General features: G+C 33.3%; 5 protein-coding genes across 9 annotated transcripts; 2 read left to right on the top strand and 3 right to left on the bottom strand.

The window, feature by feature from the left end:
- The first annotated feature begins 135 nt into the window (after positions 1-135).
- LOC123005170 lies at positions 136-6719 on the top strand. The gene is made up of 3 exons (XM_044398824.1): positions 136-417; positions 6185-6449; positions 6494-6719. Exons 1-3 carry the CDS (start codon positions 415-417, stop codon positions 6691-6693), a joined length of 468 nt encoding a protein of 155 aa, XP_044254759.1. The 5' UTR covers positions 136-414; the 3' UTR covers positions 6694-6719.
- Positions 6718-7390, bottom strand: LOC123005171. The gene is made up of 3 exons (XM_044398825.1): positions 7232-7390; positions 7005-7175; positions 6718-6953 (listed from the first exon to the last, which is right to left on the bottom strand). The coding sequence occupies exons 1-3, from the start codon at positions 7302-7304 to the stop codon at positions 6745-6747; spliced, it is 453 nt and encodes a 150-aa protein (XP_044254760.1). The 5' UTR covers positions 7305-7390; the 3' UTR covers positions 6718-6744.
- LOC123005168 lies at positions 7313-9406 on the bottom strand. The gene is made up of 7 exons (XM_044398822.1): positions 9208-9406; positions 8848-9080; positions 8308-8573; positions 8089-8257; positions 7935-8043; positions 7648-7886; positions 7313-7599 (listed from the first exon to the last, which is right to left on the bottom strand). Exons 1-7 carry the CDS (start codon positions 9384-9386, stop codon positions 7436-7438), a joined length of 1359 nt encoding a protein of 452 aa, XP_044254757.1. The 5' UTR covers positions 9387-9406; the 3' UTR covers positions 7313-7435.
- Positions 8619-12184, top strand: LOC123005167 (protein lin-9 homolog). 5 transcript variants are annotated; one of them, XM_044398818.1, is made up of 2 exons: positions 8619-8739; positions 10217-12184. In XM_044398818.1, exon 2 carries the CDS (start codon positions 10252-10254, stop codon positions 11989-11991), a length of 1740 nt encoding a protein of 579 aa, XP_044254753.1. In that variant the 5' UTR covers positions 8619-8739; positions 10217-10251; the 3' UTR covers positions 11992-12184. The 5 variants fall into 5 exon arrangements, with proteins under 5 accessions (XP_044254753.1, XP_044254754.1, XP_044254751.1 ...); XM_044398819.1 differs by having other exon boundaries at positions 8629-8719; XM_044398816.1 differs by lacking the exon at positions 8619-8739 and adding an exon at positions 9846-9890.
- Positions 12185-12265: 81 nt separating this feature from the next.
- LOC123005169 (nuclear pore complex protein Nup50) lies at positions 12266-13731 on the bottom strand. The gene is made up of 2 exons (XM_044398823.1): positions 13372-13731; positions 12266-13317 (listed from the first exon to the last, which is right to left on the bottom strand). The coding sequence occupies exons 1-2, from the start codon at positions 13528-13530 to the stop codon at positions 12307-12309; spliced, it is 1170 nt and encodes a 389-aa protein (XP_044254758.1). The 5' UTR covers positions 13531-13731; the 3' UTR covers positions 12266-12306.
- Positions 13732-13858: the final 127 nt, after the last annotated feature.

Here is a 13858-nt window from a genome sequence, read left to right as displayed (position 1 = left end):
AATTTAAACAAAACAATTTGATTCATTATAAAGTTTTTATTTCAAACCTTGCCTCACAATTACCGTTACCACAAATTACGCAAAGTTTGAATCACCGTATTCATACAGCTTGCATAATTTTACTCATTACTGATAAACTGCACAAAATCAGTATCTTATTGGATGAACATCAGGAATAACAATTTCACAAAAAATGATGTAAGAAGTGAGTGCACGTCTCTACCGTCAATGATAGTACAAGAAGACTAGTGGCTGGACGAAGTGAAAGAATCGGTAATGTACGCTATTCTCTATTCAACGTTTCTGCTGGAGCTTTGCCGACCTGAACTTGCGATTTTAATGTTTCTTGTGAGTGCGGTGATATGAGTGCAAGGTGTGCACCGTAAATAAACGGCTCAAACGGAAGCTTAAAAAATGGTGAGTAATGTTAATTTTTTTGTTTAATATTTACTTTTTTGAATTATTACAACTATAAATTTTTAATGTCTTGCTCAAAATAAAATAAAAATATTTTTTTTTATTTTCAGTGAATAATAATTTAATAAACTGCGATGTTTTTGAAATATTTTCATATGCTAATGTAATTTTTTGATTTCCTTTTTGTTAGATATATTTGTTTATAATTACAACATTTTTTAAAGGTACTCGTAAATAGTTGTATAAAAAATATTTTTGTCTTCACCTTGGTAATAGTGAAGTATTTTTTTTATTTAAAGAAAACTAAATATTCATGACCAAAATTGGCAAAACTTACTTTAATTAAACAATAGAATACTAATTGAATTACATTGAGTAGATACTTCTTCAAAAGTCGTTTTTTTATTACAGTGTGTCCTCGGTTAGGTAAAACGACTTAAATTTTAATTTTTTCGGGTTCAGCCCTGCTTGGTTTCTAACATAATTTTAGTTTTGAAAAATACAGTATGCCTTGAAGATTTTTAAAAAGACTATTTTTCTGTATAGTGCCTTTTATGTGGCAAATACGACAAAAAGTTATTATTAAATTTTTAGAATAGAATCATACTCGGCGCACTATCAAATGGGACTGGCTTAAACTTAAAAATAAAAGAAAAATTAGTTGAATTTCTTTATTTAAATTGTCCTAGAAGATGGGCTTTTTGAACTATTTGAGTTTATTTTATCACCATGTCCAACATAACATTATCATTTTGAAGTCTTCAACTTCAAATGTTTTTTTGTTGAGTCCATTTCCAAATATGGCACCGAAAAAACCATCCTCGAGATTGTAAAGCAAATCCATTCCAGACTTCCAGACAAAACCATGATCACTACAGATAAGAGTCAGTTACGTGTCGTTTTTTCACATAATAACTGTCGGAAATGAAACCAAGATGCTCTCTAAGAAAATCCATCAGTAACATTTCTCGATGAGCAATTACTAGAAAGTGCACGAACGTCTACAATTTTATAAATGCAATTAGTTGCAAGTGCCCTTTCATATCGTTTTAATAAATAAAATGTCGCCGATTTTACTTTCTATGCCTCGACATTGATTTTTTAAACGGAGAAAACTATCAATTGAGAATTAAGTTAGTAAGCTTTTAATGATTTGGTAATTTACGCAATTAAACAAAATTTATGTGTGAAAGTATTGCACCAGCTTCGGTTGCAACCCTTCTTGCGCGATTTCCTGCTTAACGCACAACGTCAGGGTGCTAAAATTTTTAATTGACTGTAAAGTGTGATGAATGATCTTTTGTATTGTACTTTTACTTTCCAAGACCTTGACGCCATGCATCAAAATGAGTGCAATTTAATTTAGGTCAATATCTCTCTAATCTTTAAAACAAACACGGACATAATGCAAAGCATCGTATATTAAATTTAATCCCTGTAGATCATAAAACCGGTCACATAACGCAACTTGGATACAATTGCAACATAGTCTGTATCATTGTGCACTAAAGCGTAAATACAAGTAATATTTGCTGTAACAACAAAGATCTAAAAAATTGACCGTCGTTTTTAGATTTAAATTTCACTTTCATTGACTCAACCGGTAGAGCTTTTTCAGATAAGTTCATGCATATTATGAAATACACCCGCACCTTATTGTTTTATCCATAGAAAAATTATTGTATCTTAAAACCGTAGGCGCTTTTGCCTTAGATACACACGAACTTTCTCCATTATTGACTTAATTGACAATGTATTAGCATAGAGTTGCGCAATTAAATAGTGCAGAAATGTCAAGTTTATGCATCTGATATATTTTAGTAAATAATTTCTATTTTTGTCAATTTGATTTTTTATTTATTTTTTTTGTTTACTTCTTACCGATTATTCATTGAGTTACAAATCATTTAAAATTTTTGCAAATAGAAGAACTCACACATGTGGTATTTGACTGTTCGTTGGTGGTCTCGGTTCCTAACAGTAGTCAAATCCAGTTTTTATAAAACACAAGGTTTACACTTTTCATCGATTAACATTTCATTAGGTCCGTTTTGTTGATTTAATGAATTTATCTTTTGATGAATCAGTTTCATTGACATTTTGGCATGCAAGCCTTGGAACCATTTTGTCTTTACAATTTCTATCCTAAATATATTAAAAAGAAAAAAACATGTCATAACCTGTATATTAATAAAAAAAAGTCTTTCTCTATCTGTTACAACACTATTATTTTAATTCATTTGACTTTTAAAAATATTATATTTCCGATTTTTTACGAATTAATTTCAGCTGAAATAATAATAAGGATTCGATTCGTGTTTGCTTCCATTTATAGAGAAAAGGTTAATCAATGTGGCTTTTGTGAATAAATATTTTTAAAGTTAATGGTGCATAGCGAAATAACACATTCTTTCATAATTTTCCTGTAATCACAAATGAACTCGTAAATATACTGTGATGATTTTAACATTTCAATAACTGTGTTGTTATTAATGTGTTTACTGATTAAGGTGGTAATAAATTTACAAAAAGTGTTTATTGGTTTCAATTGAAAACAAAACGAATTTTTGCCATTCTGAAAAAATAACTTATTTGTAATAAAAGTCACGGTTGTCCAAAAACAATGTAATTATTGCAATCCAACATTTCAAAAAGGTCAAACATGTGTAAACTTCGATTTTAAGGTAAAACATTGACCGTGATTTGCTGCAACTGTAATTGCACAATTTTGATGAACACATGCACAAAAACCTGGAAATCAATTAGAATTTCCGGTGGCATTTGAAGCTTTCCTTGTGACAACCCGGATTCAATCATTGCACAAACACTGCTTTTGTGAACTGATTCTTATCATATTGCATTTCATCTTCACTTGTTTCTCACTGCACAATCATTTGTTGTGTTATGTAAAAAGTTTGTTGGTATCCGAGTATTGTGGAAAGTGATTTGATTTTTAATAATGTTGTGAAAGGTCGTTGATTATATTACATCGTCACATGACTTCATTAACACTTGAAACGGAAATATGAGGAAGATGCTTTACAATTGAGAAAGTTCGTAAATGGGACATATTATTTAATATTGAAAAATGTATTAGTCACCGAAATTTCCATACACCAAAGATTTGCAATAAAGAGATGAAATCATACTATATTATGTTAAAATTTGGGGAGTGTATGCCCTACATTGTCAATAATCTCATATTAATAAATCAGTGAAGGGAACACTCTCCAAGATTAATAATAAATGTAAATGGCTAAAGGTTGACTGATTAATCTCTACATCTAGAAAATATTACACATTGCGAGTATTTTTTTCAAGATTGCCAATTATCTCGAAATATTTCACCTTTTTCATACCAATATTTTATTGGCACAAATGACTCGAGGTAACAAGAATTTTTTTATCGATGCTTTTCTGATGTGTAATCTCTTGACAAGGACCATTGCTACAAAATCAAATTTATTGAGCTACTTTACCGCAGTTATTATCTTACAATAAATTATATTCAAACAGCGTTACATAAGTGTGATGTAATTAAGATGCACAAGCCTATTTGTTTGCACATTAGAAAAATGATTGAAGTAACTTTCTTCTCGTTTATGGAACAACGGAACCAACTTTCGAGCAAAAGTGTCTTTAAAGATGGTGTCAAAGTTTAACGACTAAAACAGGATTCATTTAAATAAGTTTATGATTTATGCAGTTTCCGCTTTTGTAAAATTTTATTGTTTACCAAGTATTTACTTAACAATAGGTCACCAGGTGAGCTTTACGAAAGAGCAGCTCTAATTCTCACAAAATGCGAATTTAAGTGAGTTTTTAACAAATTGCAACTTGTTAGCATTGTTTGAAGATGGAAGGATTACCACTTTCAAAATATGTTTGCGTAATAAATTATATGGTCAGCTTCCTATTACTACTCCGATTGATGAGCTCTTTCCGTGGGCGCATAACGAGAAATATGGGGAAATATCATTATTAGCACACAAGACTTACACAGGTCTATTTTCAAAAAAACTGATGCTTTACACAAGAGAATGGAAACATAATCTTGAATCTCGATAAAAGCAAGTGAAGTCATCAGAACGACATTGAAATATTTTAACGCAATTTTAATTAATTTTTATTTTTTATTAAACTTGATATACAGGATAAAGATTTAATAGGAATTCTTCACTAATGATGCCGTAGTTATAAGTTTTTAACTAACTCTATAATTTTCAGTCATTTTAATAAATAAATGTTTGGTTTATTAATAAAAAACACTATTAAATAAGTTCAACAGAAGCCAGAAGCATATTCTTTAGTTGCATTTATTGCATTTTACACATTTCCGGTCATTAGACTATCATAAGCAATGAGTATGAAATCTATGGCATTTACAGCTAATAACTTTCACTGAGGCATTGAGAGTGATTAATTAGGAATTAAAGAAAAAATGTTTAAAATTTTGATGCCCCAGAAAAAAATATATATTTTTTTCAAACCTCAGTAGTCCTCTATGAAAAATTTGGTGCCTACACCTACATTTTATAAAATAATAGATACATCATCAAGTTTTGTATATGTAGCCTATATAATGTAAGTAGGTACAGGACAGTGGCGGCTCTTGATCATTAAAACTGGGTAGGCAGGCAAAGCTGTCTTGACCCCTCCCCCCTCATCTAATACACAACTTTTTCTAAAATTATTATGTATGTGGACATATTTTTATAGAATATATTATACTTTAAATTGACAAATGTAAAAATGTAAAATATCAAAGATTTTATTAAATTTTTTTAATATTAAAATATACAATCTTTTTGTATTGAATTCTTTTTACGAAAAGTAAATAAATTTTTTCTTAATTTTTGTTATTACTGTCGTATTTGACTGAGAACTTGATAAATAATTTATTTTTAAACATAAAAATTTTGTAAATTAACAAAAAGGTTAAAAAAATAATATTTTTAGTAGATAGAGCAGAATCTTGTATGTAAGATAAATCTTTCTTAAAAAATGTGTCCGCAGTCCGCAAATGGGTCGACAGTCGACTCGAATTTTAATATTTAGTAAAATCCTCGCAGCTGGAAGCTTATGAACGATTTTGTTAGCGTACCCAGTTTGAAAAGAAATTCGAAAAATATAATGGAAAAGTTTTAAGCTTTTTATCAGGCACATCAAGTTCAGTTTCTTTTTTAGTTTTACTATTTTGTATTCTTTGTTGCATTTTTTGAATTTTGTATCGCATAGGCACTGCCTATGTTGCCGTCCCTGACGAGCCGCCACTGGTACAGAATAAGAATAAGAAAAACTTTTGTTATGATATAATGGAAGAAATTGGTTTTAAAAACCTGTACCTATCAAAAATGATTGAATAACTATAACTGGACTTGAACTTTCAATCAATGACCAGAACCGTTCCTATAACTAGGAGTAATACTTTTCTATCGATCACTTTCATTTTCAAATTCATTTTATAAATCAGTGACAAAAACGCATTATAATGATCGTGCAACTGCATTTCTTACGCTTTGTAATCACCAGTTCTTTATATTTATTTATTTTTAGTGTCTCAGAATCAGAACTAGGCCAAACGACTACACCTGAACACTTTTGCTCATTTTCAGGCAATAAATAAACGCTAACATAACAAGGACACCCATTCATTGTAAACCCACCTAACTATAAAAAATATCATCTCGAAATGCATTGATTGCATCAAAACATCTTGTATCTAATTTAAATACGTTTAAATCAAGTCACGAATTCATTGTTATAGATCCTGCTTTATTTCTTCATCCTGACAACTGTATCGTTAGTAAACTCATCCCCAGTAAGTTACCAGTATGTGAGTTTTATTCGAAATGGACGAACAAGATCTTCGGATTTGCCTGGACGAAGATCACGGAGTTTCAGTTTTGAAAATAAACACTTTTTTACCCAAAGTCACTTCTGGAATGATGGGGATTTTCACCCACATACAAATTCTCTAGGATTTGAGGAACATCGCGGACATATCACTCCTGATTTTAGCGATGGTTTAGGTAAGTCACGTGGATGAAATAATCGGATTTTAATGGTTTTACAGAGTATCCAGATCCATATCTTTTGACTGGAAGAGCAGCAAAACTAGCGGCTTCGTATTTATACAGAAAACCCTTATTTTTTGAAGAAATTAACCACGTTAATGCTCTTTTGCAAAATCAAGAACAGAGAAGACGTAGTGGCTTAGCAGGGAATAAACTGGGATCTTTAAGGAATCACTTGCCCTTCTATAGGTTTAAGTAATTTTGTAAATTATTAATAAAATGATTTAAACAAAAATTAAAATTGATTTATTTACAAAAAATTTAAAATCAGTCTAGTAAGGATACACCAGGTGAGAAGAAAAGGCAAATTCACTGTCAGTCTACTTGAGGAATTACATAAATCTCCTCTGCAGAAACACATAAGGACTCTTCTAAAATTCCATTTTACATACGCGCATCTGTCTTCACTGTCAGAAGGTCCCCTTCTGAGACACATCCGTTCTGTGGCGACTCCATATTCTGTCGATTTGATTTGATTTTAACTTGTTTTACTTTTTCAATATTAAATACCTTCTTTTAGTGGATTTTCTGTTTCTAATAATTTTCCACACCACCCAGAAGCACACGGAACTGCCTCTACGCCTTTTTCCAAATCGATTTGTGTGACATTAACTGTGAACGGATCTTTACAACTTCCTAACTCTCCCCGAGATCGGCATACAAAACAGCGCTTAAGAATTCCTGAAACGGTTCATTGATTCTTTGGAAAAATGTAGAAACAAAACTTGAATACATACCATTTGTTAATTTAGGAGTAAAAATTAGGAAAATGAAGGATACACTAAGTAAAATTGATCTAAACAGACCCATTATACGTCAAACTTGCACCAGGAGACATTCCACTCTAAACTTTCTCTTCGCGATCGCGAATACCTTGAGAATTTATGTAGGTAGTAACACAAGAAATAAAGCGCATTGTTGGTTGTATAAATTTATATAATTTAAGGTAATTTTAGATATCGGTGTTTCCGGGCGTCCTCTTCTTTTAGTTCTTCGTAATTTTTATAAGTTCGTTTTCTACTGCATGCTATTATAAGTCCGGCACAATAGCAAGGTAGCGTGAGAGATAAAACTAATCCCAAATACATCATATGGCGAACAAAAGCTAAAATCATTGTTACAATACAATTATTGACAATGTTTTTTCAACAACCTTGAGTCAATATTCGCGCTTTTGATATTACATAAATAATTATCTGCTGCATTCTTATATCATCCACTTGACAAGTGTAATTTCCTTCCTCAGATTCTTTGACGCTAACTAAATACAAAGTATTAAAAGTGTCGACGATGATTCGAGGTTCGTCTTCCGGTTTTGGCGGCACGACGCTCTTTCCGGCTTCCAAAACTTTACCATTTTTCTTCCAAACAACTTTATTTTCCAAAGTTGATCTTTGTAAATATACAATAATTAATCGAAAATTATTGAATAGAACTTACTCTGGGCACACTAATGTTAAATGCGAGCCTTCAGCCAAAACAAAAATTTTTCGATACTTGAAAGCTGAGGTTTTGCCGGCTTTCCAACCCTTACTAAAACCCTCCGCGTCTATTTATTACCTCGTTGACCACTCTACTATTAAAAAAAGCTTACCGGGGTTACAAGTCCCTTGACAAACTTCCGTCTGTACAAAGTTTGGTATAATTCGAGTTAAATTACTAACACCGGGCAAAATCCTAGCTAAAATTTTTGAACGGCACGCAATTTCATTCGCATTTTTTATAAAATGTAAGTCACTATTATTTTGCATTGATGCACTTCCCTTTTGAAGATAGTATTTTGAGTTTAGTTTTTCAAACATTCGAAAAGTACCTTTTGTGTTAATTTAATTCTACAGTATCCAACTTTCTTTTTGATTCCTTCATCTTTCGGTCTCCCACACACTTGGCAAATACCCCAAGGCCCCCAAATTGTGACCATTTCCATTTCAATGTTTAATTGTTCACGGATATGCCGAAATTCTACACCCTCTGAGTGGTTAAATAAAGTATTGATTGGTAAAAAATATTCATCATGGTATTTGCGCCAAACTGTGATATTCCCTGTTTCAAGCGTCGAAATGTTATCTTGGAAAACAACTAAAATTTCAAATTTTAGCGCGTCTGAGCTGTCAATGTCGCCAACACAACACTCAAAAAAATATGAAATGTGTAGAGGTTATAAAGGCGGAATTTTTTTCAGTGTTTAAATTGAGTTTTTGATAAAATTCTCACAAGGAATTGAAGTGAGTGTGAATTGTATAAGGTATGCTTTTGTAAATGTTATCTGTTGTTATTGAATCGTTTCAAAAACGATTATTTTTGAATGAAGCTTGGGCCGATAAAATTGTTTTTATTTTACGTTTGGACTTACGATCGACCAAATAATTGTATTTGTCTTGTTGCTCTCCTTCATATCTCTCACAGTAATACAACCCCGTATCATTTTTTGTAAAATTATGAATAATCAAACTGTGCTCTTTGTTTACGTGTACTCTTTCCAAAGTAGAATTATTATTCATGTCTAAATCCACTTCAGATGGTGCAGGGCTTCCAATATCTTTGATTTTATACCAAACTTTTGGCCTCCCGTCGTCATTTTCGCCGCTATATTTAAATACAAGTTGTGAGAAATATTTTCGCAATTATGTACCCTTGATGAAGCTCTCGCCGATTTGAATTAAACAGAAAGTTTACTTTTATCGTACTAATAACAATTTAAGTATTAGCATACCAATAATGGCATTGCAACGTTAACTTTTGATGAAGCGTTGCATCAATTAATGTGTAGAGGTCACCTTTTTCATGTTCAATTAGACGCTCCCTGTCTCTGCAATTTTTATAAATTTCATCCAACGTACAGACTGTCTTTAAAATAGAAATTAACAGAAAAATTCTTATCAGTGATATCATTTTTGATAAATAAGCATCGATTTCGTATTTCAATTGTTTCCAAGGCGGGCCATGATGTGACTTGCGCAATATCTCATTTTTATGAATTCAAAAAAATCGTTAGTTAAATTTCATGACGTGAAAATAGGCTTGAGAGAATTTTCACCGTTCCATTCAATCTCTTTTTGCTTGTGGATTTCACAAAAACTAATCAAATTTAATCCGTTGCTATTTTTAATTCGTGTCGGATTGTTAACAGGACACAATCTTTGATCAGATGATTTGAAAATAAACAAAATTCATTTTAAATACCACATTAGTTATGAGGCTGATTGTTTAATTACCACAATTATACAATTGTTTTGGTGATTTGAAACAGATTTTGTCCCAATTGTGTAAACATTAAAAGAAAAATGTTCGTTTATGTGATCGAATCGCGTCCTGTGATTAGGGTGCGTCAATGATGCCGCGTAAATCTCCCACAATCCCCTAAACTTGACGTCAATATGGCGGACGAACTTGAAAGTAAGTAAAACGCGTCTAGTTTGATAAATTTGGAACAAATACAAGTGCTTTGGTTGTGAAAATTGTCCGACAATCAATCTTTGTACTTTCGTCGAGTAAGTTATCCACTTTATTATTTCCTTATAGCACAATAAGAACCAGAAATAATAGAATGTTTTGGTGGGAACGATGTTTTAAATTTGAAAATATTGTTGTACCAAATTCAAAATTTGAATTTTCGTCCCAATATTACGAAACTGAAATCGGAATGCATGGATCGTAACCAATAATAAAAACGAGTTTATGTAAGCGGCGATGTAGTCATTGTTGTTTTTATTTGAATCCAGGTGAATCAGATTCAGGGTTCAAAAACGGACGCAGAATGACGAACGAACAGGGGGTTACTGTCAAACAAGAGGTGACGGACGAGGAGGACGAAACCGAGATGGACGTCGACGACGATGTCCCGACCTTAGGGCCTGCAGCTCTTGGACTGCAAAGAGTGGGTGCTCCAGCTGCACCTAAACCGCCTCCCACCCAGCCAACACAAGTCCTAAATGCCCGTGGTATGCCTGCAAGGATCAGGAAGAAAAATAAACTGTTTTATGACGATGATATCGTCAACACGCCACATCACAGAGTACCTTCAGCTAAAAAAATTAAGCAGACACCAGTGAAAAAACCTAAAGTGAACACTCCCACCAAGAGTTTCAGAGAGACGCCCAAGAGGAACATACCGAGGGATGTCAAGTCGCCTCGGAATGTTTCACCACCACCCCTTCAATCACCCGATCGTAAAATCGGACAAAAAATCGGACTTAGATTAAGAAATGTGCTCAAGTTACCCAAGGCACATAAATGGGTTTGTTATGAGTGGTTTTATAGCGATATCGACCGGTGTTTGTTTTCGGGGGAAAATGATTTTAGTATCTGCTTGAAAGAGTCTTTTCCTGAGTTAAAAACACGCGAATTGACGAGAGTACAGTGGACGAAAATTAGAAGAATGATGGGGAAACCTCGACGTTGCTCTCAGGCTTTCTTTCACGAAGAAAGATTAGAATTGGAGAAGAAACGGAAAAAAATCAGAGCTTTACAACAGAGGAAAGCTACAGAACTTTCTAGTTTTAAAGACCTGCCACCTGAAATACCCATGCAATTGGTCATTGGTACAAAAGTTACAGCCAGGCTCAGGAAGCCGCAAGACGGATTGTTCACTGGAAGTATTGACGCTGTAGACACTTCAAATAATACCTACAGAATAACGTTTGAGCGTCAAGGATTAGGTACACACTCTGTACCTGATTATGAAGTTTTGTCAAATGAACCACCCGAAACCCTCTCATTGTCAAGTTTCCAAAACAAATTCAGACCTTGGAACGGTATTTCAACATACGCAGCGAAAATTTCGCCTTACACCAATCTGAAGTTCAAGAAAGATCCATTATTGTCGGGTTCCATGATAAATAAACCCATTTTTCCGCAAGAGGAAGGCCGGATAGGGGGCTACCCGACTAAGCTCTTAGAGAAAATGGTTTTAATAACGAAAATTCTTAGCGTAAAAAGAACGAAAGTCAACGAACTAAAGGGCATGAACGCTAAAGCAGAGAAATTTAATTCGTTTCACTCGGAAATTCCGGAAGAGTTTCAACGGAATTACGCATGCATTTTAATCGAGCTTGAGAAATTAAATCATGATTTGCAGTTGTATTTAGATGATGTACAGGCTCTCTGTCAGGAAATCGCTCCAGAGCCGAGTGTGGCGGCAATGTTGGCTCCAAGTCATTTGAGGGAGAAATGCAGAGAAGATGCAGCGGAAATTGTACAAAGACAGAATTCGATCATTTCTGCTGATAAGGATCCTGTTAAGAATAAATCTATTTTGGACCTTATTACGGATCTCACAGCATTAATGTTGCAAGTAAAAAGTTTGGCCGATTCGGATCAAAATGCATACGAATTACAAGTTCTACAAGGCACGATGGAACAAATCAAGAGGAAGTTGACTCCAAATAATCAACTAGTGTTCCAGAATTCCGTCGAAATTCATATGAAACACATCCAAGTTGGTCTCGGGCAAAATTTAGATAAAAAACTCGCCATCAATGGAATTACAAAGCTATGATACTTTTTTATCTTTAATTTTTCTTACAGGTTTTTAACGCATAATGCTGTGCAATATGAAAGGCCACATTTTCGATTTACTACAAGTCTTTTTACTTTACTGTTTTGTGGTTTTATTTATAATTATTACTGTACCTATCTTCGTGTGGATCTGTACATTTTACTTGTATAATTAATAAAACATGTATATATTAGACACTAAATGTAATTTTAAATGCGGGAATATTTAAAAAATGTTTAAATTTTTATCAAAATTGGTTTGAAAAACAAAGAAATGTACTTAGAAAAATATTTTATTGAGCTAAACACCCCTAGCCTATTTCTTATGTTTCTGCAAAGTTTTTAACAACTCATCAGCATCTTCTGGACTTTTCACCCGTAATAATATTGGCACAGGTGGAGGTTGCATGTCTGGATTTGGAATACAAACTAACATAACGTCTTTCTTCCCCATTCTTTGCATTGGGATACTTTCAGACAAAATAAAATTACAAATTAATTTCCCTAAATTTGTATCAGCTCGGACGATGAGTTGGACTTTCTCGCTGTTTGGGATTGGTTTGAGGTACAAAGTGCCGACACCGTGGTCCCCAAATTTCCCTTCCTTCTTCACAAAAACTTTGCATCTGATTGAATAAATATGCCCCTCTTCTACTACTGGAGTAAATTCAACTTTAGGTGGCTCATCTTCATCTTCTTGCTCTTGGGGTTTTGAATCATCAGCTGGTTTTATTACAGTGCTTGTGAATGAGAATTTGCCACTGTCTGAACCTGAATTTCCAAATGAAAATGGTTGAGATTTGAAGGAATTTTCGCCCGCTGATAAGGTAGCAGTACTACTGTTTGAACTGAAACTAACAGTTGTAGCGGTGGGACCAAATGAAAAACTACTTGACGCAGTAGATGTGACCCCAAATGAAAATTTGGGAACTGTACTTGTAGAAGTTGTACCAAAGGAAAATTGGGGTGCAGTTGTGGCACTACTTGAGGTTACACATTTTTCTGAAGCTGCTTCATATTTCGCCTTTTCAAGTTCATTGATATACTTATCATAATCTTTGAAAATTGGTTGTAAATTAATGAACGGGTTTGTGGATACATGTTTCTTTATCCATTCAGTGACACTCTCATTTAATCCTTTCAATTTAGCGTAATATTCGTCTAATTTTTTATCAGAGGTTTCTGCTTCTTTTTCAGTAATCCCGTTAGTTTTATTTGTCTCGGTTTTATTTAAATTTGACAAAAATCCAAACGTGTTTGATGAACTAGTTGGCGTCTTACCAAACCCAGAAAAGCCACCAAACGCGCTGGGTTTGCTATCGTCACTCTAGAAATTTAAATTTTTCCTACTTAAAAAGATAATATCAAAAATTATACTTACTTGGACTGATGATATTGGGTTCCTCCTACGGGCAACTTTAATAACTCTGTTCTTCAAAGTTTCCTCTGAAGCTTTTGCAAATGTTCCAGCATCTTCGGGTTCATCCTCCCTATCCCAATTATCGTGATTTAAATCACTTGTTGCCGTTCTTTTAGCCATAAATGGAGAAACAAATTTGCTAGGTTAGGAAACAAACAAACTTCAAAATAACTTCACAAAACATCGACTATCACAGACTTGGTTTATGTAATGATTTGCATGTCGTGAGGAGGAAAAATTCTTTTTAAAACACGGTTACCCTAAAATAATTTATAAAAATTGAAAACCACTGAGTGCCGGTTCGTATCAGGTAAATGCTGATTGGCGCTGATGTCAATTGTTAGTCACGTGATCACGAATTTAAAATTCAGCGGCATTTTTAACTTGAAATTTTTTGCTAATTGTAACGGATGACCTCATTTATTTTTTGGCTTCTTTCCGGTGTTTG

This window comes from Tribolium madens, unplaced genomic scaffold (assembly GCF_015345945.1).
Source record: "Tribolium madens isolate multiple individuals breed KSU strain unplaced genomic scaffold, Tmad_KSU_1.1 Scaffold_20;HRSCAF=117;Tcas5.2_LG4, whole genome shotgun sequence".
NCBI lineage: Eukaryota > Metazoa > Arthropoda > Insecta > Coleoptera > Tenebrionidae > Tribolium > Tribolium madens.
Note: the sequence above shows the minus strand (reverse complement) of the source record. Positions and strands in the feature narration are given on the sequence as shown.